Source organism: Labrus mixtus, chromosome 1, assembly GCF_963584025.1.
Source record: "Labrus mixtus chromosome 1, fLabMix1.1, whole genome shotgun sequence".
Lineage (NCBI taxonomy): Eukaryota > Metazoa > Chordata > Actinopteri > Labriformes > Labridae > Labrus > Labrus mixtus.
The window spans coordinates 22604162-22628287 of record NC_083612.1 but is presented as its reverse complement, the minus strand read 5'-3'; the positions used below and the strand labels follow the sequence as shown (position 1 = coordinate 22628287).

The following is a 24126-nucleotide window of genomic DNA, read 5'->3' as shown; positions in this document are numbered from 1 at the left end:
GCGCCAAAGATCTCAAGGGCTGCGTGGAGCTTTATCTGCTTAGGTTGTTAAAATTAGATTAGCACATAACTAAAATCATGATAACACATTAACTGGATAGATAATACAAATGTATTTTGACAAGAGCTAGTGTTTGTAGTGTTTTCTGTTGATTTTATCAATAAAACAATACAGAAATCTAGTTTATTTTTGAAAGCAATGTAACTATTTTTTTCCGTGTGGGTCATGGGGAGGCTTTTAGAGGGGGGCTCCAAAGGGAAAAGGTTGGGAACTGCTGCATTAAGCTATGTGTCAGAGAGAAATATGTAGCCTACACTATTTTTTCAATAAGCTACATAAAAGATAGCTGAGTACCAACCAGGGGTGAAAGGTAACTCAAAATAAGCATATTAACTCAACTCCATGTTAATCTACTTTACTTGAGTATGTCCATTAATGCTGCTTTACTCTTCTACTCAGCAGCTTTCTGAGTTAACCAAATAATTGACTATTTCACTAACATAGTTATATTACTAAAGGCAGGATCAAGGCAAACCTGATGCAGCCTTAACTGTACGCTTTATCCAAAAAGGAAAACTTTAAATCTTCTCTTAAAAGAAACATATGCTTTCCATTGGCTACTCTGGATACTTTAAGTATCTAAAAGTTTACCTAGAGAAAACCTGCATCTGCACGCAGTGTTCTAGAGGGGTTAAAGGAAACTATATGAGTCTCTAAGTTTTATAATAACTGGCTTTTATAGTCATTGGCTTTGTAGACGAGAAGATTCATTTTAACTTTCTTTGTTAATTTCTAAGCACGACTGCAGAGAAACGACAATGGGAGAAACGTGATTCCTGTTGTCAGTAAATCGGTTTAAGAGTGTTTAAATACTTTTTACGGTACTCTAAAAATAAGGAATTGAAATAATGAAGCCTACAACTAACTCATGTTGGGATAAGATATGTTGCTTATTTTTGAGACAGTATGGTATTACAGGAAAATATACATGCTTGTATATGCATGATTCTTTAAGTTCAATTTGCTAATAAAGGTTATATTATATATCCTATCAAGTTCATGTATGTGTCCACTCTGGTCAGACATGAAACATTTTTACTGCGTTACCCTGCAAACAGAGAAATGATCTTACTGTTCCAAGCTTGACAAACAAAATCTGCTATGGAAAATGTTCCCTTTGCATAAAACAGCTCAGTTTGGAAGACGGAAGAAAATGAAGGGTACGTCATGAACAAAAATACTTGGTTGGGGTTTTCAATGGGGACCATTGTCAAGCTTATGAGAACATTGACCTTTTATTTTTTCCGAAATACTAATCCATGCAGTAAAGTTAAGTGATCTCAAAATATCCTCCAATGCAAAAAAAAAATGTTTTGGCACTTATACAAAGTATAAATGATGTATTGTGTATGTGTTTTAATGGTGAGGAGGGGCTTTAGAGAATTTCAGTCAGGTTTGACACACAGATTCATAATTCTGGAGGTAAAATCATTACATATTTTATTGTGAATATTAACAATCATACAAGGAACCCCAAAGAAGCCTGAATCAGTCTATATGGGGATTGTTCTTAAGGAATCCTGCTCCGACAGTCCAGCAGTATTTTGTTGTTCTTCCTGTGAAGCATTTCCTTGGAGTGATAAGTTATTTCAGTCTGTTTCATTGTGTTTCTTTGGCACATCCTGGTTCTTCTGTCCTGAGGGCTTCAGCTCAAAGTAAGGTCTGTAGATGTAAACACCACCAGCAACTCCAAGCAGCGTGGCGAAGGCCAGCTGTGTGAAGGGTATTCTTCTATGAAACATGTCTGGTTTTGTGAATTCCCACTGTTGAGATACAAGAAAGATCATGAAAACAGGAGAAAAGTAATGCTATCCAAGACTTGATAAACTGTCTTTTTAATCGTTTTGCAAATCCTGTGCTCTGTTGAATGTTACACGTTCTTGCAAAATGTTAAGCATACCTTGCTGCATGGATTCTGTCAGTAACTCTACATAGTGCTGGACATCGTAAGCAGAGCCACCATGAAGCATTGACGCATACATTTCAACATTCATTGAAACAGAATAAAGAAAATCCTTAAATATATAAATGAATAATCCAATCATTCATGAATAACTTGCATTCATTTAACAACTCAAGTTATCAGATCAATCAAACGGACAACTAGACCATTGGAATATTTTATTTTACTGGACAAAAAAAACTACATGCAATACAATATTGATGTATTTCTCCAGGATGTTAGAAATATTTTAATGGGAATTTCGATACATTTTTAGTCTTACTTTGAAAAATCCAACCCGGATGTACTCATATTTCGTTCACTACCTTTACAGTCTCTAGCTGTGTAGTTACATTCAACACAAGCGTGACAGATATGCTGCTTTAGAGGTGAAACTCGTTATTTGTTACTTACCAAGGAAGAGCTTTCATTCAAGGTTTTTAATGAACACCGGACACAGACGGACAGAAGAACACAGGGGAAAACACTGAAGATACAAACAAACCCTGGACCTCAAAGACACGACAGGACACTATTCTTCTTCTAGTGTAAATTCCGGAAGAACAGCAACTAGCTGTAGTAGTGCGCCACCTAGCGGAGTGTTCAGGAACAGTGTTTTCATTACATTAACCTCAGGGACCTGAAAAAGACTTGAGCTGAAAGTAAACAGTATTAAGATATTTAGTTCAACTTATACTAGCCTATCTCATGATAAATCATTGCAAAAAAACATATATTCATTAAAATTACTCAATGCAGACATTTTCCCATGCCACTGATTTCTCTTAGATATAATCTGATGATTATTATCGCTCTTGTATTGATCTAGAGGCTGTATTTTACTGCTGTTGTCTACATGGATTGATTGGCATCATATTTCATCAGGCTTGTGTGTTTTGCTTTCCAACATCTGCAAAAAGCCCAGAAAAAAGCCCCTGAGATGTAAAACATTACATATAAAGTGTAATGATAAGGAAATGCACAAGTAATGTACAAGTAGCCTTCCTCAAATCTGCATTTAGCAATTCAGCATATGAGTTAATGTACCCTTTCACATTGTTCATTGCTTGGTGAGTTTTTAACTGAAATGGATCCAGGTAAAGTAATAACACATGAATACTAAAGTAAATAACTACTTATCATCTTACATGTTTTTGTTGGTAAGTAGTTATTTACTTTAGTCTTTATTTACTTCAAATATTAACTTGTCATCTTAAATGTTTTTGTTGGTAAGTTAATATTTGAAGTGCTTCATTTATTTATTTATTTAGTTATAATTATATTTACTAAGTCCAATAGCATATTTTTTCGTATAATTTAAATGTTTTACCCATGGTGTTACCATTCCCCTCATTATAAAATTTACTGTAATTTATATGAAATTCCACTTTTACTTTGAAGGCGATAAACTGCGATTAACCGGAAATAGGTCTGCATGCGGAAGCGCAGACAAACATTTGAGCACGGTTCCTTCCGTGCTTATTTGAAGTTTATAAGACTTAAATGTCATTGAGTTTGTTTTTGCAAAGTTTGATTCCACAGTTAAATAACGTGAAGTGTCAAAGTGAAGCGCCTGACTTTAGAGCTGAAGGTCATTAGGTTTATTTTCATTGTGTTGGAGAGTTCACAGAGTTTGTGAATGTGACTCAACACACCTGACATACATCCTGACAGGTGTCATGTCGACAGCAGATTGTGCAGACAAGCTAAGAGACAAAATGCGCTGATGGAGAACATCCGATCACGGCTGATATTTGGGAATAAAGGCGATGACGTGAAACTGAGGAAACGTAAATCCCAGCTGTACTCAAAGGAAAGTGAATCTGCTCTTCACGACGGTGGGGCCCCAACAGATTGTGACATTATTATCATTTGAGAAGAAAAAGTAGATTAGACTAAAAACTGACCATAAAAAGTGCATGCTGTAGTGACGTATTTAAAAACAACACTTCTGAGTGATGTGAACTGATTTCTCTTGACTTCCACAGGTGGGCTGAGAGTCAGAGTTGTTGTGTTCTGTTTGGTGTTCAGACTGATCAACTGCGTCCTGGTTCAGACCAGCTTCGTCCCTGATGAGTACTGGCAGGCTCTGGAGGTTTCCCATCGTATGGTCTTCGAATATCCTTCGACATTGTGACCTCAGTCTGCATAGAAGTCAAACAAAACATAATGAATTGGTGTTATTAAATGATACTAAAAAGAGCAATACTATAAATACTGAAAAGGACAAGAAATACTTGGTATAAGTATTATATAATATAATATTAAAAATGAATAATTTAACAAGGACTGGACGAAATATTTGAATCCAGAGTGTCATGAATGGAAAACATGACATGTTCCTTATGGGGGAGCACATCAAATATGTTTATTTTTCTGGTTTAATCCCATTGTGGGAGTTTTTAAACTATAATCATTGAAGGTGGTTTTTCAACATTCATTTGCAGAAACTGCAGCTTTTGACTTGTTTTGTAGAACTGGAACTCTGTACACAGTTTTTTTGTTTTTTTTGCAGTTTAACAAAAACAAAAGAGCCTCCCCATCACATTTGTGAAGCTGGAACCTTGTAACCAGTAGAACCACTTCAATCATTCTGTACTACCTTAACAGGGAGACTTATGGGTATCAGACCTGGGAATGGACAGAAGGAATACGAGGATATTCCTATCCACTCCTCTTTGCATTTATATACAAGATATTACACTTCTTAAGCTATGACTCAGTGTTTCTTCTGGTAAGTCAACACATTTTCTATCCAGACAAGTTATTTTATTTCAGATGTACCTTTTTCACTCCTCTGGGTGTGGCTTTGTTCTGCAGATATGGCTGCCTCGAATCATTCAAGCACTCCTGGCTGCGTTTGCAGACGTAAAATTCTTCTTCCTGATACGAACGTTGCAGAGTCCAGATGTGGCCAACTGGACGGTAAAGACACTGAGTAATATACTGAAGGGGATTCTGCAAACAGGACTTTAAACATGACAGACGTATTACTGTTAATATATAAATGTGAGGGAGACTTTAAATGTTTTTATTCCATGAATGCAGAACACAAAACTGAGAGAATGTAAGTCTCCAAAACATGACTACTTTGTATGTTTAGGTAGACTTTTAGCATTTGCTCAAACTTTTGATGATAAATATTGATGTCTTTTACATTTTCTTCTTGTTTACTTTAGTTTATTGTTCCCATTGTGGAAATTGTCTTATGCTCTACAACACATCAACCCACCCCCCCAAAAAAACATATCATGCCATATTTTGGCGTCATGCCGTCTCAGTTCTCTTCTTACCTCAGATACATGTCTCACCTTTTCTTCTTGTTTTGGTCTGTAGTTCTTCTGCCATCTTTGCTCGTGGTTCTCATGGTACTGCTGCACCAGGACCCTGACCAACAGCCTGGAGACCACCCTCACCTATCTGGCTCTGTGTTACTTTCCCCTCCCTGGGTCCAAACAACACAGCAGGTCTAGGCTCTTAACTTCTCTGTTTTACCTTTAAATATGAATACATAGACATAAAATCATGTTTGAACAGATATTTCATTGATGTTTTTCCAGCAACAAATATTTGACCCTGGTTGCCCTGGCGGTCGTTTGCCGACCCACAGCCCTGATAGTCTGGTTTCCTCTGCTGATGTACCATTTCTGTCAGGAAGAAAACAAACTGAGGATCATCACTCACAACTACATTCCCATAGGGTTTGTATTTTCAATTAAAGGCCAATTGAATCTGTATTTCATCCTCCAGTCTTTAATTATTATGCTTCTTTTGTTTGCAGAGTTGTGGCTGTTGTGATGTCAACACTGATTGACTGTATATTCTATGAAAAGGTAAAACATGAAATCAATGTGATTCTCAAATTATGTGACCTATTGCACTTAAATTCAAAGCTAACAGATGCTCTCTGTCGTGTGTTTTTTTTAGTTGACCCTGGTGCAGTTGAACTTCCTGAAGTTTAATATCTTTCATGGTGTGGCAGATTTTTACGGCTCTCACCCTTGGCACTGGTACCTCACTCAGGGGTTTCCCGTCGTCATGGGTACTCATCTTCCTCTTTTTCTTCACGGGTGCACCCTCGCCTTCAAAAAGTATAAAGTTCTCCTGGCGGCAGTCGTCTGGACCGTCATAGTGTACAGGTACAACCTTTTTGTGGACACATTCATGTGCCATTATATAGACATCCAAACGTTACACTTAAGACGGACACGTTGTCTGTGATACGCATCCAAACAAATTGTGCATCGCAGGTCTAAAATATGTGCTTCTCCTTCACCATAAGACAGTTAAAAAGCTACCTTTTTGATAAGTCTGAAAGTGATTTATGACATCTGTATTTATCTCTTCCTCACTGTCTTTGCTGCATTTCTGTATAAAGATCTCATGTAATCTGTAAGCAGTTTGACAAACATGGCTCCTGGCCGTTAATGATATTATAAGTCTCCTCAGACAAACCGAAACATTTGAATTATTTCCCTCCAGTTTTCTTCCTCACAAGGAGTTCAGATTCATATATCCGGTGCTGCCGTTCTGCATGGTCTTCTGTGGTAGGACCTCAATTTCACGTCAGACATTTATTTTTGTCAAAGACCGGCCAGATGTTTGTTTACATTCCGTTATACTTCTTCAACAGGGATCTCGTTGGCTAGTCTCAAAGAGTGGAGAAGAGCTGCTGCATTTGTGTTGTTGCTGAGTAACCTGACAGCCGCTCTGTACACCGGCCTGGTCCATCAGCGAGGAACTCTGGATGTCATGAGTCACATCCAGACGCTTTGTGACACAAGCAGCTCCTCCACCCCTCCTGACGTTCTCTTCCTCATGCCTTGCCACTCCACGCCTCTTTACAGGTACACTTCACTCCTCAGGGACAGTGATGAGCTGAATGATGTGTTTGATTTGAAAAACCTTTATTACTAAAATATAGGAGCAATGAGCATGTAACATTTCCTCATTGAAATAATAAGGTTCACTTTCTACAATCACAATTTTTGTGTATTAAGATTCTGAGCTGCTTGTGTCGGGGAGCACATTCAGCTAGAGTGCTTGCAGTGTTGTTCATCTCGGATAATAGACCTTTATAGATTTTAATGACTTGATAACTGGCCGTGTGATAAATCAAACTTTCCTCATTTGTGCTGTACTGATTCTCTATTTGTAGCCATGTTCACTGCCCAATGAAGATGAGGTTTCTCGAGTGTCCTCCGGATCTCGGAGAGGAAGCTTATGTGGATGAAGCGGACAGTTTCTATGACGACCCTCTTCTCTGGCTCAGGAAATCATTTCCTTACAAATCTTCTCTGCCGACTCACCTGGTTCTGTTTGATGTCCTGGAGACGGTGAGATATTCACAGATTATAGTTTGTCTGTATAAAACTTTCAATAGTCTAACCTGAATGTTTTTTTTTTTTATTGTTGTAGGAGATCTCTGTGTTTTTGAAAGGGAACAACTTTGTGAGGACAGCAGAGATATTTCACACTCATTTTCCTGAGGGAAGAGTTGGAGGAAGCATCTTTATTTATGAAAGGCACTGAAAACCACTGGAAAACTTTTCTATTTAGAAAGAGAACAACATGCTACTGAAATAAATATATTTAACTCAAATGTCATTTTGAAGTATCATTTCAAATATAAATTCTCAAAGTGTTTTTTTTTTTCCGTGTCATTTATAAAATTTGGTGTGACATTTGATTCCAGTAATGTCAATCAAACTTTCAGGTCCAGTTAAAACCAGCTTGAGGAGGAATGTTTGAGAGAAAAAATCTGAAAGCACACGAGCAAATAGCTTTTTGTATCAGGAAATTAAAACACCTACATGGCTTGACACAAAAACACCCAAACGAGGCAAGTCTTTGTTTCATGTTTGTTCAAATTTCACAACAGTCATGTTCCCAATGAATAGTGCCTTATGTTGTTTTTTTTTTGTTTTTTTTAAACATACTGTAAGTACTAAAGTTGTTTTTGTGCGTCAGTGATGTTTTAGCAGGAAATCATCTAGAGGCCAAAAATATATTTTACATTTGTAAAATAAAGTGAGACTTCTCGAGTTACTAACGTGAAGATAATGTCGATGCCACATTTTCAGGCAAACCTAAAAACAACAACTTCACTAAAGACAGAACAGATGAAGGACATTCAGTAGCAAAAACATTGACATTGTGCAAACTTACAAATAAAAGCATCTAAATACAACCTGAAATAGAATTTAGCAACAATAACATTAACCCAGCTGAAGGTTTTTTTTTTTTTTTTAGTATTTCGGATCAAACGGCATTGGACCCAGTTCTATTTTGACATCACCTATGTGTCTGCCTGTGGTTTTTCCTGATCGGCTCCACTTGCGTTCACCGTGAGCTTGAGATCTGGCTCTCTGCTGCTTTCGCTGGTGATGCTTCGCCCTCGACGATTCCTTCAAGTCATCGGGTCTCTCAAATGGCCCACTGTGAGATTGAAACAAAAAATAAATGGCCTGATTATTAATTTAAATCAAAACGATACAATGATTTAAATGACAAAAATGATCAAGAAAAGCTGAAGGATAAGTATGAGTTCATAAATCCAAGACAGACATTAAGAAATGCTATAAAGGTAGAGTCCAATGTGATTTCCATGTTTCTTATAAAACAATAAGGGACAAGTTCCCAACTAGAAGACATTTTGGTCAACGAGTAGTTAGATCAATTTATCTGTGAAAATGTCCTTCTGGTATAAAAGCTTAAACAACGTGGATGCAGTTTGGACACTGGAATAATACTGTTGGCAATGTCATGTCTTTTAAATATAAGAATGATTTATGTTATAATCCAACCAAAATGTTTTCCCTGCCGAACGTGTCCAACAGTGTGTGAGGTTCACATTAAATACTCACAAACTACAGAAAACATTATAATGACGACATCCTATCAAACCACCTTGATGGATACAATGATTAATCAATCAACAAAAAAGAATATTGTTGTATCTCGGATTTAAACTGCCAACTTAAGAACGTGTTTTTCTCATTTAATGGATCAATATAACTGCAGCCCATCAGTTCTCAGTCATTGAGTGTTAAAGGACTATGAGTCTCTGTGTCCACACCCTGTAAGCTTTTCTGCAAATAACTGTCATGCAGAACATTTGGGTGCAAGAATTATTGCTAATTTCTAAGTGACAGACTGCTACCTGTTGCTAGAGGGTTTGTCTGTTTGTTTTTTTTTATTTCAAAAGAATTCTTGGAAATGATACCGTAGTTTGTCACAGAAGTTGCTCAATGCAAATACGTCATTCAGGTGGACACTTACTTGTAAAACAAAATACTTAGTACCTCAGGAGACCTACCGCGGGCCGTAGCTTTTTCTGTAAGCCTCTCCAAAGAAGTGTCTGTAAATGTAGTCATCCAGATCTTCAAACACATCGTCATCGTGGCCATGATACTCGTGCATGTCTGACAGATAGTCCTCCACGCCACTGACAAAGTCTGTGAACAGCATGCGGTCGTGGATAAACACTCCATTGTGGAAGAAGTTGTTGATGAACATCTCAAGCTCCTCCCAGTGGTGGAAGTGGTCGACCTCTTGCTGCAGGTAGCTCCGCATCAGCTGGTAAAACTCGTCTGCTCTTATTGGCTGCATAGCTTTGTTGAAGAGACTCATGGACTCCTGGTAAGCGCAGTCAAAAACCCCGGAGCATCCTTTGTGGTTGGCCTTGTGGGTGTTTGGACCTTCATCTTGGTGAGTTTTGTCTCCTGATTTTCGCGTGTTGTCATTGCTCTGGAAGGACTCGTCATATTTGTGCGAGTGTCTGTGATGAGGCTTGTATCTGTGCTGCCACGACTCCTTTCTGTTCTTCTCTCCATGTCTCTTCTCATAAAAGCCTCTGGCTTTGTTAACGAAGGTTGAAGCTGAGTCCTTGAAGTTTCTGAAAGTCAGTTTAACGGAATCTGAGAATTTCCTCAGGTTCTCCTTCACAGCCTCCTTTGCTTTCTTTATCTGCTCTTTATGGTGATGGACGAACTCCTTGGTCGAGTTCTTCACAGCATCAAATGTCTCTTTAACTTTACCTGCCATGCCCTCCTTGGTTTTTTTCACTTTAGACTCTGTGTCTCCCTTGGATCTGTCTTCTTTGGTTTCCACATACAGCCTCTCCCACAGGTCGGAGCGTTGCTGCTCAAAGCTCAGTCTCTTCTCCAGCTCCATCAGTCGTGACTGCAGCTCATCTGACCCTGAACCGCCGTCCTTTTCTCCAGACATACGACTTCTCAGCAGGTTTAACTCTCTCCGCAGCTCGTCTGTGACCTTCCTCTCCTTGTCCAGCTTCTTCCTCAGTGTCTGTGCTTCAACAATCATGTCTTCTCTCTGGCTTCGGATCAACCGTTTCTCCTCCTCCAACTGGTCTTTCAGCCTCTGGTTTTCTGAAAGCGGTGAGTCAGCAGCCCCCGTTGCCTCCCGCTCTCTGATCTTCGAGCGCAGGTTTCGCAGCTCCTCCTGTAAGGCAGACAGGGACTTCTCTTCACGTTCCAGGGAGCTTTTCAGCAGCTGATTCTCCGCCATCACCCTCTGCTGCTGAGACATAATCTTAGTTCTCTCGTCAGTCTTCTGTTTCAGCAAAGTTTCCAGGTCATCTCTCTGGGCCTAGATCGGAAAAGATAGAATAAAAGGGGAAGAGGCAATGTCTTTAAGGGTGGTGTGTTTATGAGGGTTACCAATAAGTCATCTACAAATGATCTCTAATAACTACAAGAGCATCAGCAAGAAGATTCACTTTTTCAACAATTATTTTCTCTGTCTTTCACAACTGTCCAATGACATCACGTGTACAGATTTGGTCCAAAGGGGCTGCCACAAACAAAATAAGAAGTCATTACAGCGTGTTCTTTAAATGACCTGAATGTGGGCCTGTTTGACGCTGAGCCCCTGGTTCTCTTTCTTCATCTTCTCGATCACCTCTGTGAGCAGGGAAATCACTTTTTGCTCATCCAGGTCATCAAAGTCACCCTTCTGGACACGAGGGAGAAAAGGAAGACATTTTTGTTGATTTCTGGTTTTAGCAAGAATTATTACTCAAAACATGAATCATTTGGCATTTTCATTTTTTTAAGTAAACTACTATAAATATTAATAATTAAAAATAGTACAACAGTCTCCAAAATCTGTCAAAATCAACAACACCAAAGGCCTTCTTGACTGTAAACTACTGGTGATGTTTTATGTTGGTACTCATCGTGATCACTCAGCTCAGTAGAGCATTTCTAGACTTTATGATGTCGTTAGATTTAGAGTATTTCCATGTGAAGTTGTTTCTAAATATTTTGTATGCTATATGCAAATCATAGGAAAGCAATCATAAATCTAATGCTATCTAACTAACTCTGCGCTAAAGACTACAGTCATAACAGTAACTAACTGTCAGAGTGGAAAAAACTCCTCAAGTTCAGATACAAGAGATACAAGATACAGATAAAATGACACATAAATAAAAGTTTCATTTATGGGTTTCTATAATTGGTTAAAAAATAACTGGAAAGTAAAATAAACTTAAACTTAATAGAAAAATAAGAAGTTTGCGTGCAGGTCATACCGCTAAAAGAATGACACACACTGAGTTCTAGATGACTGTCGGGTATCTGCAGCAGGTTCTTATTATCTGAGTAATGACCTGTGATGTCACTGACCTCATTTGTTAAAGGTAGTTCCCTCATGTGTCGCTGAAGCAGATCTCTCACACTATCAAGATCATTCACTCGGATTTTCTCTCCAGTCTTTTGTCTTTCTTGACTCTGGACTGTACCTGTAAGATTATTAACATACTGAACATTATTTAATCACTCATAACATAAAAATTGTAACAGCAGTCCACATTAGGGCCCGACCGATATGAGATTTTTGGGGCCGATACTGATATCTTTATTTCTTAGATCTATGTTCGATCTGTAGAGATAGATACATATAGATGTATAAGTGTATCGCATTCATCCCTCAAATGCAGTTGTAAAAAACTTGTGGAAAAGATATACAGTTTAACGAAGACAAGATGTTCTCTCAACGGGAAAGTAACTGTGCGTGTACGTTCATCAGCGCTTGACACCCTGTAGGGTGTAACCCTGGTTGTTGTAATCTATATAGCACACTGATGGGGAAAGAGAACTGCTAGTGTGATACAATGAAACTCAAATGAAATGCTACTTGACTGGTGAATAAATCTAGTAATATGGGCGCATATCTGCTATAAAATTAGTTGATACCAATAGTCACTTGATATGCTAATATATTATCGGCTGGCTGATTTATCGGTGGGATTCTAATTTACATTGGTCCATAATGTCTACATGGCTCTAAACTAAAAGAGGAACAAAAGTGGGACAGGTAGATGACCTACAATTGACAAAGTCAGTGTAGTGAACACTAAAGATGAGAGTCACTGAGATAACCCGTGCACTGTTCTTATGATCAGAGAGAGGAGCATGTCCAAAATAAGCTCTAGTCAGACAGACTGAGACTTATAGAACATTACTAACAACATGGACGGCAACTTTTCAAATACTTATATGAAGTCAGTTACAAAAGTGCAAAATGGGTGAACAATCCCCCTGGTGAGGTCTCCCAGGTCCAGTTTCATTCAAGCTATAAAATTGATTCCGAACATTTTTCTCTTTCAAATGTGTTATACGCCTCAATTACTCGATTACTATAAGTCAGGCTCTAAAAATATGCAGGATGATCAGAATGCAATTCTGCTGAATTTAAGATTTTCCAGTTCTTCTGTGAACTTCTTACCATAGAAATGACCAAAGCCCATGCTGATGGCGATGAGGAGGGCGATCAGGACACACTTGCTGAGGATGCTGCTGCGCTGTCCCTGGATGCTGACATCAAGATCATCTGGACTAACTTCAGTCTGTTCCTCCTGCTGCCTCTGTTCCTTATCCTCCTCCTCCTCCTCACTGTGGTCTGACTCCAGCTCCCCTTCCTCCTCCTCCTCCTCTTCAGGCTCCGTCACGATGCTCGTGGTATTCTTCCTAACCCTTCGTCTTCGGATTACGGTACTCGGGCTTCTTCCGGCTTCGTCCTCACTGCTGCTTGAGTTTGTCACTGCAGGCTGTTGCACTGGGAAAACTGAAGAAAACGCACAGTCATGGTTACAGTGATTATATCAAATAAAGAAAAACAAAGAAAAAAAGGTTCACATTGTAACAATAATAACAGGCTTATAAAGAGTGCGCAAGTGACGTTAATCATGCAGGTAATCACATGTCTGACATGTTCCTTTATTCAAACTGTCTGTCTTTGTGAAATAGTTTCCCAATAATTAAAGAAGCATTTACAGAAATATTCTTCAATCATTCCTAATATTCTCCTATTCCATTTTTTGACCAAAAGTCAGATAACAAGATTGATATCAATCCAAGACACAGTCAAGCACATCCAGTAGTGAGCAAAGATCAAACTATATAATCAGACAATATGAAGAAGTTATTTCATAAACCAGGCTTAAAGCTATACAGCTGCAGTTAAGAAAAGTCAGGACGAAAAGCTGGTAAAAAATCTTGAATAGAAAAAAGAAAAAAAGCTATACTATCACCACCCTCTTATTAGGACACAAGTAGATTTTGAGTATTACTACATCTGTGTACTCAATTAAATGACTGTGGTAATATTCCTATGCTGTGATTGACAGTGTCATTCTGATTCTTAGCTGGTGCCCTTAAAAAAACGTATATAATCAGGTACCACAATCAGTCTCCGTTGAAGTTTTATATCAGTTTACAGTACAATGAAAAGCTATCACATGAAAAATTATTTGGCAGAGTGTTTTGCCGCTCTCTGAACATTTTCAACTCTCAATGATTGCTCGGCGAGCTCTTGGTTTTAACTCTTATTTCTGATATATCCTGGCTTTTACATCTTCATAAACCATCATGTTTGTTTGTTTCAGAATCACAACTCCAAGGAAAACACCAGACTTTTATAACTTCACACAGCAAAACAAGCTTACACAAGTGAAAACAGTGAAGGAAACAGAGAGGATATGTTTACATATGGTTAAACATGCATTTCAAATAGGGCTGGGCAATATAAAAGGTTTTAAAGATATATCGATATAAAGGGTAAGACAATGTTGTTTATAGCGATAAAGTTAATGTTGCATTCAAATAATATTTCTTTGGTACAGCCTATTTCTCTTCTCACTCGTTCCCTCTTCACCATGCTCTGCCTCTCTCTCTCTGAGCAAAACTAAAAAAAAACAAATAATAAAAAGATAATAACAAAATACACAGCTCCATGTATTTATTTTATTTAAGGAACATTTCTGTCTATTATCATCATTTTCTATCTCACAAACGGGTAGTTTATTTGTATGTCTTTGTTGACATTGTGCAGCTGGCTGTTAATAAAAGAACCTGTGTGACATTTGGCCCACGTGGATTTGACTTAGAACTTACTTTGTTTTGGTTAATTCTTTATAGAAAAAAATTATGCTTTTTTGGTCCATATCGCCCAGCCCTAATTCAAAAGAGGCACAGCTGGCTCACATCAACATGTGTTCAGGTCAGTCACTAACAAGTTAGGTCTGTGGTTTGCTGAGCAAGCTTAGCAGCATACGAGCTTCACTCCAGATTCAATCAGGCCACCTGGAATAGAGCGGCCTCCAGTGAACTGACTTCTCAGACTGTAGCCGAGGTTCAAAAGCCTCTGTGGAAGTTTCCAGTGACTCAACATCAAACCTGCTTTGTTGATGTAGAAAACAGGCAGAGGAAGACATTTGTGTCTGGCTGTAATGGAAATTAAATGTAGACTTTTTGAGAAAGCCTGCAGATAGTATGTTACTGTGTGAGAGTGCGTTTCTGCTGCCTTACCAGTTTCAGCAGCGGTGAAGGCATACTGGCTGCTGCAGGAGGTGCCCATATAGAACTCTTTGTTTGCTTCTGCCTCTTCTTCCACCTCAGCGTGCTCATCCTCCTTCAAGTCTCGCAGAGTCACGATGTCCGAGTGATCGCTGGAGGACAGCACAGTCACATGCTCTTTCCCTGTGGTGTTGCTCCCGGCCTGTAGAAGATGCAGTATGTCACATGTAGATATGGCAGAGGTCAAAGCAATAAAGACGCTGTGGATTATTTAAAGTAACACACTAGGTGTCACTTTTATGGTCTTCTAACCTCAGAGGCATAGAGTGTCTCATCAATAGTTTTTTCTCCCAGAGTGTCATCAAGTGAGTCAGCAGCTTCCTCCTCAGCACACACACCTGAAAACATAAACGATAATGAGGACATAATGAGGATTTCTAACCCAACTTCTAACCCCCCAATGACTGATACATCTCCAGACACCCCCCACCTCCAAAACCCCTTTTTTTTTTGGGGGGGGGGGGGGGATATTTACCAGCAGATGCCGATGCCGGTTCCTGCAGCTCTGCTTTGGCCACTTGAGGGCACTCTAACAACTCCGCTCCATACTCCACCACAGCCTCTGAGCCCAGCGTCTCAATATCCGAACCCTGCACACATGATAGGCAGATATTAAAACTGGTGTAATAAATATATCTTTATTAACTCAGACTCATAAGAGTGTTGCCTTACAAATATGAAGCATTCAAACAATAAATACAGACATTCAGTTTTCAGTAAGAAAAACAGTATTTCAAAGTAAGAGTTGCTACGTAAGAGAATCTGTTGGCAAAGTTTCATCATTTAATCTAAGAAACAAGTAAAAGATGAAAATCATTATCCACTGTTACTGAACAGACGTCAGCTTGTCAGCATGATGCTAAAAGCTGGAGGCAATGCAGTGTAGAAGTTTCATTAGTGTGTATTTAAAATGGAATAAATAACAACCAACATCATTTTCCACAGAGACATTTATCCAATCCACAAAAATACAAAAGCACATAGAAGAATGCAACATGTAAATAAAGCTTAATGTGCTGCAAAATGATCCCATATAATAGGAAAGAAACAGCAACCGTAATAATGTATAAGCAAAAAATACTCATGCCCTTGTTGTGTAAGGTAACAAGTTTTTACTACTTCATGATTTAGGCAAAAAATAGGATTGTGTTACCAAAATAGTAGCAGAACCTTAGCAACGATCATGTTGTTGTTCATAATACAATGAAGTTGTTTTTTTTGTGCTGTCACATCATTGTGCAGTACTGTTTCAAAAAGTATCTGAAAACATTAAGAAACCAGTTTATCTAATCAGATATATGGAATATCACAAAAGTCAGTGAAAATGCAGCTCAGAAATCTTTCTCCAGTAAACAAAATGAGTTTGTAAGAAATGAAAAAATGTAAAGGGATTATGTTATCGCATTCTAATTTCCTTTACAAAAGTTTATCATAATAACCGAGTCTGTGGGTTTTTTCTACATTACGATAAACCCTTTGTCGTTTCTGCCATCTTACATTTTTTAGAACAGCAAATGAAAAACAAGCTGTGATTAAGGAAAAGACCTGGCTTTTTACCTCATTACTAACAATGGTCCAGCCACAGGACGACTCTGTATCACTTGAAGTCTCCGACATTTCTGTCAGTTTGTCACCCATGTACAGGGATCTACGGGAAATAAAGGTTAGACAGTAAAAACAGTATATCATGGTGAAACAGATAAAGTAGGTCATTGTGTCAGGAACATATTTCTCCACTATCACCTTCCCCACATGTTTCTGTTCTGCAACTAAACCACCCTATCTAACATGGAAAACCATTATCTGAATATAGTGTCAGGAAAAAGCAACAGCAGGTATTCTGTAAAGAAGGCTGAGTCTAATCTTTGGATGTGGTGGTCTGTCTAAAATGTAAACTAACTTGGTGAAAAAAGCCTTTAAAGGAAGAAACAGTATGACTCAGATGTATGGCAAGCCCTTTTAACATTTAAGTATTAGCGGTAATAGCAACTGTAGATATCAATAATTGCTTTTTGACATGTTAGAATTCCAAGCCGACATATCCACAATGTAATTTTCACTAGTAACAATTCTAATTAAAGATATCTACAATTCATTTTTCACTAGTGGAAATGGTCATTGTAGATATCTGTAACTTAATTTCAACTAGTCAACTTGTGCCATTGACTTCTATTCAAATTGAATTACAGATATCTGTAATTCAATTTTTACATGTTGTAATTCAAAGTCGACATATCCATAATGACATTTTGACATGTCGCAATTCCAATTCATGATATCTACAACTCAATTCTCACTAGTAAAAATGTTAATTCTTGATATCAACAATTCTATTCTTGCTAGTGACAAAGTTAATTTATGATATCTACAATTGTTCTAACATTACAGATATCATAAATCAATTCTAGATATCTAAAATGCAATTCTTACAAGTCGAAATTACATTATTGATATCTTGACCTGGAATTATTACATGTAAGAATATAATTTCAGATATCTGCACTTACATATCCGAAACTGCAATTATTGATATCTGAAATGGGAAATTACATTTCCTCTAGTAACAATCCCTTTTCAACATGTGGAAATTCAATTGTAGATATCTGTAATAATTATTCTTACTAGTGAAAAAGTAATTACTGATATCTGTAGTTCAATTAAAGATATCTGCAAATCAGTTTCTACATGTTGAAATTACATTTCGACATGTAGAAATATATTTGGAACGTGTAAAAATGGTTTTACAGATATCTTTAATTAATTATTAACTTACTAATAACTAATTAACTTACATGTCAAAATTACATTTTGACATGTAATTTCCACTAGTGAAAACTAAATTGCTACTTGTCAGCCAGACTGTTTTAATGTTAAAAGGGCTTGCCATATCAGACCTGCATGACATGACAACAGGAAATATGAAACTTACATCTTAATTAGAATCAGATACACACACACAGACCTGCGTCTTTTCTGGCAAGGTTAACAAACATGATCCCAACTAAAACATTTTTTTCTATTTCACACTGAGAAAATACTAGGGGGAATCGTATGGCTTGTTTACTATTTAAAAAAAAAAGATGTCACAAATAGTGAAATACAGTGTTTACATTATCTTATCTCCTTGATTAGGGTCGTGAGATGCCTAAAGGTTTACATGATACATAGCTTTTTGTGTCATGATGACGACCTGGGCATACATTTCCATACAAACAAACAAATAAAGTAAAAAAACAAAAAACAAAAACAGAGACTTGTTGTGGTGACAGATTACAGTAAGGGGTGATGTCAGCTCCTGCGGCCTGATAAAGTAAACAGCTTATGTTTGCCTCAGCAACACAGTTAACAACAATGAGCACTGCAGAAGTTAGCAGTGGATAGTTGACATTAACTCGGTGTGTTAACTTCAACTAATGTCATTTAGTCATTTATTTAACTTTCTTAACATGCTAGTTAAAAACATAATAACAACATCGTCAGAACGTATAATTTAGTTCCGTTTCCGCGACATCTGTTAAGAATAGCAGCCTCTTAACACCACTCGCTAATACACCACGAAACATGAAGAGCTCACCGGTGTTTCACGTCTTACGACGCAGCAGCTGATTACAGAAGCCCCCGGATTTATTGCAATATACCCATGGACTGTAAATATGAAGAGTATGCCGCCTAGCCCCCTTTGCCTCGGGTTTTTTAGTTAACAACACTGCAAAGCCCAATGCAGGCGGGCAATGTAGTTTAATCTGGCTCAGCTAGACCAGCAACAGTACGCCTTTACCCAACGTTCGAAACTACATTTCCCATAGACCACCGCGGCGTCCAAACAGGCTCTACGTGGGAGGAGCCAACAGTTTGCCAACGACCCTTGCGGCTCTGAAGAAAATATAAACAAGGAAGCGTGACACAGAAAAGCGCCTAGACAGTCTACCACGATTACAAGACGAAGAAAAACAACATTTGTGTGTTTATATGGGTTTCCATTAGTGCCAAAAACACAGTCTTTGCCTTCGGTTATTCACTATTATTATTATTATTATTATTATTATTATTATTAATAATAATATTTCTTCCCTGAAGTCTTCTATTGATTAAACTTTGAACTTGACGTGTCATCAGGTTACGACAGTCGAAACCAGTTGGACACCCTCAATTTCCCACGTTGAACAGGATGAAGCCAAAATATCCCCGTGACCGGCGAGTCTGCGCAGTAAGGTTTATTTTTTTTGTAATGAACTTTATTGATTTATGACAATAAACAAACAATCAGAAAGACCAGGCGACAAAGAGCCATAAATCCTTAAATAATTAATTTCATTTCGAAAAAAAAGTTATTGAAAAATCATTGACATTTTTTTGTTGTTGTAAGAAATACAATTTAGAGACTCTAAATCTCAAATAAAAATAACTTTAAATAGGTTTTAGTTAAGAAATGTTGCCTTATGGATATGACATTTTGCTAATACAATAAAAAGGTTGACAATTGCGCACAGTTTTTCATCACTACTGGTAAAACAAGAAAAAAAATCTTCAATGCTAATCATGTTTGTTCTTTCACACGTTCTCTAGGTCTTTCCAGAATCTGACACAAAAAGGGTAACTAAAGAATAAGTGAATTATGATTTCAGGTTCAACTGAAAAAGTACAAAAGGTACAAAAAAAGGTACAAAAAAAAGTACAGTTTATTAACAAATCTTGAGATGTACCTTTGTTGGATAAATATGATGCAGTAGCTGCTATTTTCAGATGAAATTCTATGATTTTGTTTGTGTTACAAAAAAATTAAAGGGAACAAGCCAAGCCTTCTGCCAGTTATCGTCTGTGAAATGAGAGGTCCAAAAGGTTTTTCTGCGCAGTAAAGGTTGGCTAAAAGAGCTGCTCTATTGACGTGGCTTCTGTTAACAAGAAACACACAACTTACACTTACATCAAAGATCCCTCATTAAGGTACAGTCCACAGCAGAGCAGATTCAGTGACTCTTGTGTTAGTGTTTGTTATTTTTTTCTCTGGCCTTTTCTGTTTTACTCTGCTAATCCGATGCACACAGCACTGTAAGGCAGCTTTTGACAACATAGAATTTGTACTGCATCAAATAACTAATTAAAAAGATATAAGATGAATTGAACACAAAATGGTGTACAAATAATCATGACAAAACCGGGTTTAAGAACAAATGAACTGACTTGCATTTGGATTTCAGACCCATCTGTTTACATCATAGACCTGTCTGACGTATACTGCAGCCGGTCAGCAGGGGGAGCGCTTAACCTTTTGGCTCCATCTGAAGCCAAGTATTCCCCTATCAATTCTTCATACAGTTTATGCAATATACCTAGGTATACCTGTCGCCTGACCGAGCCAGATTTAATACTCTCTCCCAGTGAGAGAATTAGAATAAAGAATTGTTATTAAAATAATTTTACATCATATATGTCTGTTTATTTGTATTTTTTTTGTGGAGGGTTTTTGCACTATTATTGTTAAAATATTAGTTATGGAAGTAATTCTGATGCTGTTGTAGGATTGGTGAGGGGTGGAAATGTTACAACCTTTCTTTGGTATTTAAGAGACTAGAAACTAACTGCATAATGAGGAAATAATTAGCAGAATAATATACAAATGACATTAGTTTTAGATCAAGAAAAGCCCAGTATGGTATTGTAGAATATTGCATTTTATTTGAGTATCTTCAACAACAATCTGACATTAACTTTGTTCATTGTACCTTTGGGAAGAAACATGCAAATTTGAATTAAATTGTATTCAGCTACAACATATTTTCTAACATTGTTCAAGAAATTAACTTAAATGCAATGCAGTTTCTTAAGAGGTATAGCTTTTTATCAATAATTAAAATAAATAAAAAAACAGCTCCACTTCAGAAGACTACAGAAGTAACATTCTGCGTTTACCTGAATGCATCAGTAAAAATATTCTCATGTCATATACAACATGTCAGTCTCATGTCAATCAGAATATAGTTTACTGCATTTAGCGCCTTAAATACTAAATAACTTCAATACATTTTGTTTCATAAGTGTGAGAGCTAGATCTAGAAGTTGGAATTCAAAAACTTCCCGTCTCTCAAAGGCCATTCAGTAATACATTTAGTATAATTTATTATTATTTTCATTTTGTATTTTTGAGGAACACTTTGAATTCAGAATAAAGAAAATAACCATATTGAACTCTTTGCAGTCATGAAGCTAAAAATAAAGTATTTGTTTATTTGCTCTAAAATATGATTTTAACCTAAACAAGAATTGAAGGCATATTAAATTAAAAAAACAGCACACGAGTTTCATTTTTAATTCTTTAATTTCAAGTGAGAATCAGACTTTTCATAATTAATCACCATCTAAAATCTTCTGATTAACATTTTCGGCGAAAAAAAAAAAATCTTGTGATTTTCTTGACAAACAGAGACAATTTTACAAAACAAAACATAAAATAGCAGAAAACATATAATAATTACAAAAAGGTACATTCAATTTTCATAACTCGCAACCTGCTTTCTCTTTGAAGGTGGAACAACTGTGGGTTTTCCCTGAGTTTGAACGTAAATGACCCACAGCGCTCCACCCACACATGATCTAAAAACACAGCTTTACTGCAAAAAGGAATAACTTTTTCCCTTTGAATTCACATGATGGGGGGGGGGGGGGGGGGGGGGGGGGCACATGAATTCACATGACATGACAGGACATACATCCAACAGAACACTTCTCATGAGATGAAAGACAGCAGACCAACATGGTGGGTCTCTTGTTGTGATGAAGATCCATCTTCATCCTCATCTTACAAACATTAATGACCCAGGAATATCACATCTGCACCTATCAGATATGAAAAGTAACACAAATCTATCTGTACTACAAAATGCCCATTTCATTCTCTGGATTGAGCCCTTAAAGCTCTAATAAAACAGGTTATAGGAATACATTATAGGTTTCAATTAAAATGAAAGGTTTATGTCTCTTTTACTTTGAAAAGCAGGTTAAACATGACAGACATTTTTACCAATAAAAAAATAAGAGGGCAACTTGATTTTTGGGAAATAGATGGTGATCATAATGAAACCTAACATTTGATTTCTACTTTTCAATAGGTGGACACATTATACAATCATTAAATGAGTATGAGAGCCCTGAAAAGGACATTTCACACGAGGATAGAATGCTTTTAAAATGATCTCTTGCCAATATGCAACGGTGACCTTTCTTTGGTTTATGTTGTTTGCTTTCAAATAAAGTTAAACTGATTGTGTCATTTCTCATGCCGTAATATTTCCCATGATTGAATCCTCTGCAGAATCCTCTGATTAAAAATGCAGACATGTGAAAATGTTTGTGCACCCACTGACTTTTTTAAAATCTGTTATGTAAATTCAGAAGTGTAAAAGGTTTTATGGTATCTTGGGAAGATTTCTCATGTATCTCTACTGAATGTGTAGATCTTGAGAGAATTCTAACAAGTACCAGTGTTTTTAAATTATTCAATTTGATATATTTGTACTTATTCTTCAGGCAAAAAATCAGCGGGTACACATTAACACGTGACTGCAACGTTGCAACATAGATCTCTAATTGATATAATATACTGTATTTTCATCTACAATTTACAGGCATCTGTTTGCAACAGTATTTTCGAGGAACTCTGCAAAAGGATTATTTGGCTTGTGTGCATAAAATTGATTAATAATTGTCACTCTATCATCATAAAGTGCCTGTGTATCTTGTTGGCACTTCCTCAGAGTTTTAACCTGCGACTTTCTACAATGTTTGAGTCACAAGTCAAGGCCACTAATGTGCAAGGCTTCTTTTGAGGAGCAGTGTCTCAACTCATCTCAAAGGCTGTGGTTTTTTTTTTTTGTTTTTTTTTTTTGATCTTTGGTCTAATCTTTTTGATTATTTCACATTCCTCAGTAACCTTCTGCCAGAGATTAGTTGAGAGACTAAAATAAAGTCAGGTAGCAAACAACTCTTTGGGTTATAGCGTCACAATCACCACTGCACATTGGCCTATAATACAAAACTACTTGGCAGACAAGTGCTAATCTTCATCTACTCTACAGCAAGGCGAAAAAAAAAGTAACTACATTGTGTACTCAGACGTACATTATCTTCTAAAAAAAATATAGATTTTAAAAATGTCTTATGATGTTCATTCAATTCTTCACTTTCATTGGTTTTACTACAATCATTCTTCTTCATGTGATGCATCCACGCATGGAGCTTCTCCCTCAGAAAGTTTACGTTTTTCGCCTCTGAGGGACGCTTCCCACATTCATAATAAAGCTTTTCTGAACCAACATGTCTCTGCAAGCACTTCTGGTGTGAATCTTTTCAGGAATAAACAAGAGTCTGTTGTAAAAAAAAACAAAAAACAGACCTTACAGGACCTGAGGAGAAACTACAGCGGAGAACAGCACCAACATCTGAGCTCCTGGCACACAATGTGACATACATTCATAGCATTTTCTTAAAGGCCATAACACACTAGTTTAAACAGTTTAGTACTAAGAAGATACCCTGTCAGTTCACCATGTAACACTACATGACTTTTCAATTGTACTAAACCTTGTTCCCTGAGTTTAGGAAAATGACAAGACAACAAAATAAATTCTTAACCGAGGTAGTATAAAACAGGAATGGTAAGGGCAGCTGCACTAATGAACAAAACAAAAGCACACATTCAATATCTTTTCACTCCATTACTCAATAATGGACAAAATGAAGATAAAACATTATTAATACTGGCTCAGCATCTTAGGGGATAAATAAAACTATTTGTGTGTTTTCAGTTCTTCGATCCACACAGCAGGTGGGGCAAGAGGAGAAAGCTGCAGCGCCCTTACCATCCACAAATCAGAACAAAGTAAGAGAGGAAAACACACAATGGGATGACGATGAGTAAAAAGTCATCAGGAAGTATCAAATGTAATGTAACAGAAGCAGCCCATCACATAACGTAGGTATAAGTAGTTTTAAATATACAGTGTAAGTTCACCCCAAAGGTAAACCGAGGTAGATAATAAGCAAAAAGGACTCACGCTTCCCTTTTTGCTCCAGTGATAAACTCTTTTAAATAATGTCCGAAATGTAACTTTTGGCCACATTTTGGACAGTCTTTTAAACATTCATGGTGGGTGAGATTTTTTCCGAACACAGACGCACACAAATAAAGAAAAAAAAAAAAAAAAAAGACATTCATTGAATAAAACAGAAACAAGTAAAAGAAATCAA

The 24126-nt window shown here is 37.1% G+C and overlaps 3 protein-coding genes across 6 annotated transcripts; 1 reads left to right on the top strand and 2 right to left on the bottom strand.

Annotated features, from left to right (window-relative positions):
- Positions 1-1483: 1483 nt before the first annotated feature.
- Positions 1484-2575, bottom strand: LOC132974763 (protein PIGBOS1). The gene is made up of 2 exons (XM_061039040.1): positions 2417-2575; positions 1484-1823 (listed from the first exon to the last, which is right to left on the bottom strand). Exon 2 carries the CDS (start codon positions 1800-1802, stop codon positions 1650-1652), a length of 153 nt encoding a protein of 50 aa, XP_060895023.1. The 5' UTR covers positions 1803-1823; positions 2417-2575; the 3' UTR covers positions 1484-1649.
- An 845-nt stretch (positions 2576-3420) lies between these two features.
- On the top strand, positions 3421-7609 carry pigb (phosphatidylinositol glycan anchor biosynthesis, class B). Its single transcript, XM_061039029.1, has 12 exons — positions 3421-3840; positions 3991-4120; positions 4619-4736; positions 4823-4927; positions 5339-5469; positions 5563-5703; positions 5784-5835; positions 5930-6141; positions 6485-6549; positions 6636-6849; positions 7161-7338; positions 7421-7609. Exons 1-12 carry the CDS (start codon positions 3729-3731, stop codon positions 7532-7534), a joined length of 1572 nt encoding a protein of 523 aa, XP_060895012.1. The 5' UTR covers positions 3421-3728; the 3' UTR covers positions 7535-7609.
- ccpg1 (cell cycle progression 1) lies at positions 7495-18611 on the bottom strand. 4 transcript variants are annotated; one of them, XM_061038991.1, is made up of 11 exons: positions 18458-18611; positions 16441-16531; positions 15359-15473; positions 15136-15221; positions 14836-15025; positions 14611-14706; positions 12755-13093; positions 11653-11768; positions 10865-10978; positions 9321-10612; positions 7495-8440 (listed from the first exon to the last, which is right to left on the bottom strand). In XM_061038991.1, exons 2-11 carry the CDS (start codon positions 16519-16521, stop codon positions 8251-8253), a joined length of 2619 nt encoding a protein of 872 aa, XP_060894974.1. In that variant the 5' UTR covers positions 16522-16531; positions 18458-18611; the 3' UTR covers positions 7495-8250. The 4 variants fall into 4 exon arrangements, with proteins under 4 accessions (XP_060894974.1, XP_060894982.1, XP_060894990.1 ...); XM_061038999.1 differs by having other exon boundaries at positions 14611-14703; XM_061039017.1 differs by having other exon boundaries at positions 8302-8440; positions 9307-10612.
- Positions 18612-24126: the final 5515 nt, after the last annotated feature.

What these genes read in the sequence shown, in the direction of transcription:
- LOC132974763 (XM_061039040.1), bottom strand. Translation starts at nt 1,802, where the DNA reads ATGTTTCATAGAAGAATACCCTTCACACAGCTGGCCTTCGCCACGCTG.
- pigb (XM_061039029.1), top strand. Translation starts at nt 3,729, where the DNA reads ATGGAGAACATCCGATCACGGCTGATATTTGGGAATAAAGGCGATGAC. An exon ending in TCCCATCGTATGGTCTTCGA is followed by an intron (nt 4,121 to 4,618) that starts ATATCCTTCGAC and finishes TAACAGGGAGAC; the next exon opens with TTATGGGTATCAGACCTGGG. An exon ending in CAGATGTGGCCAACTGGACG is followed by an intron (nt 4,928 to 5,338) that starts GTAAAGACACTG and finishes TTTGGTCTGTAG; the next exon opens with TTCTTCTGCCATCTTTGCTC.
- ccpg1 (XM_061038991.1), bottom strand. Translation starts at nt 16,521, where the DNA reads ATGGGTGACAAACTGACAGAAATGTCGGAGACTTCAAGTGATACAGAG. An exon ending in AACTACCTTTAACAAATGAG is followed by an intron (nt 10,979 to 11,652) that starts GTCAGTGACATC and finishes CCTCGTGTCCAG; the next exon opens with AAGGGTGACTTTGATGACCT. An exon ending in AGAAAAAGCTACGGCCCGCG is followed by an intron (nt 8,441 to 9,320) that starts GTAGGTCTCCTG and finishes TCAATCTCACAG; the next exon opens with TGGGCCATTTGAGAGACCCG.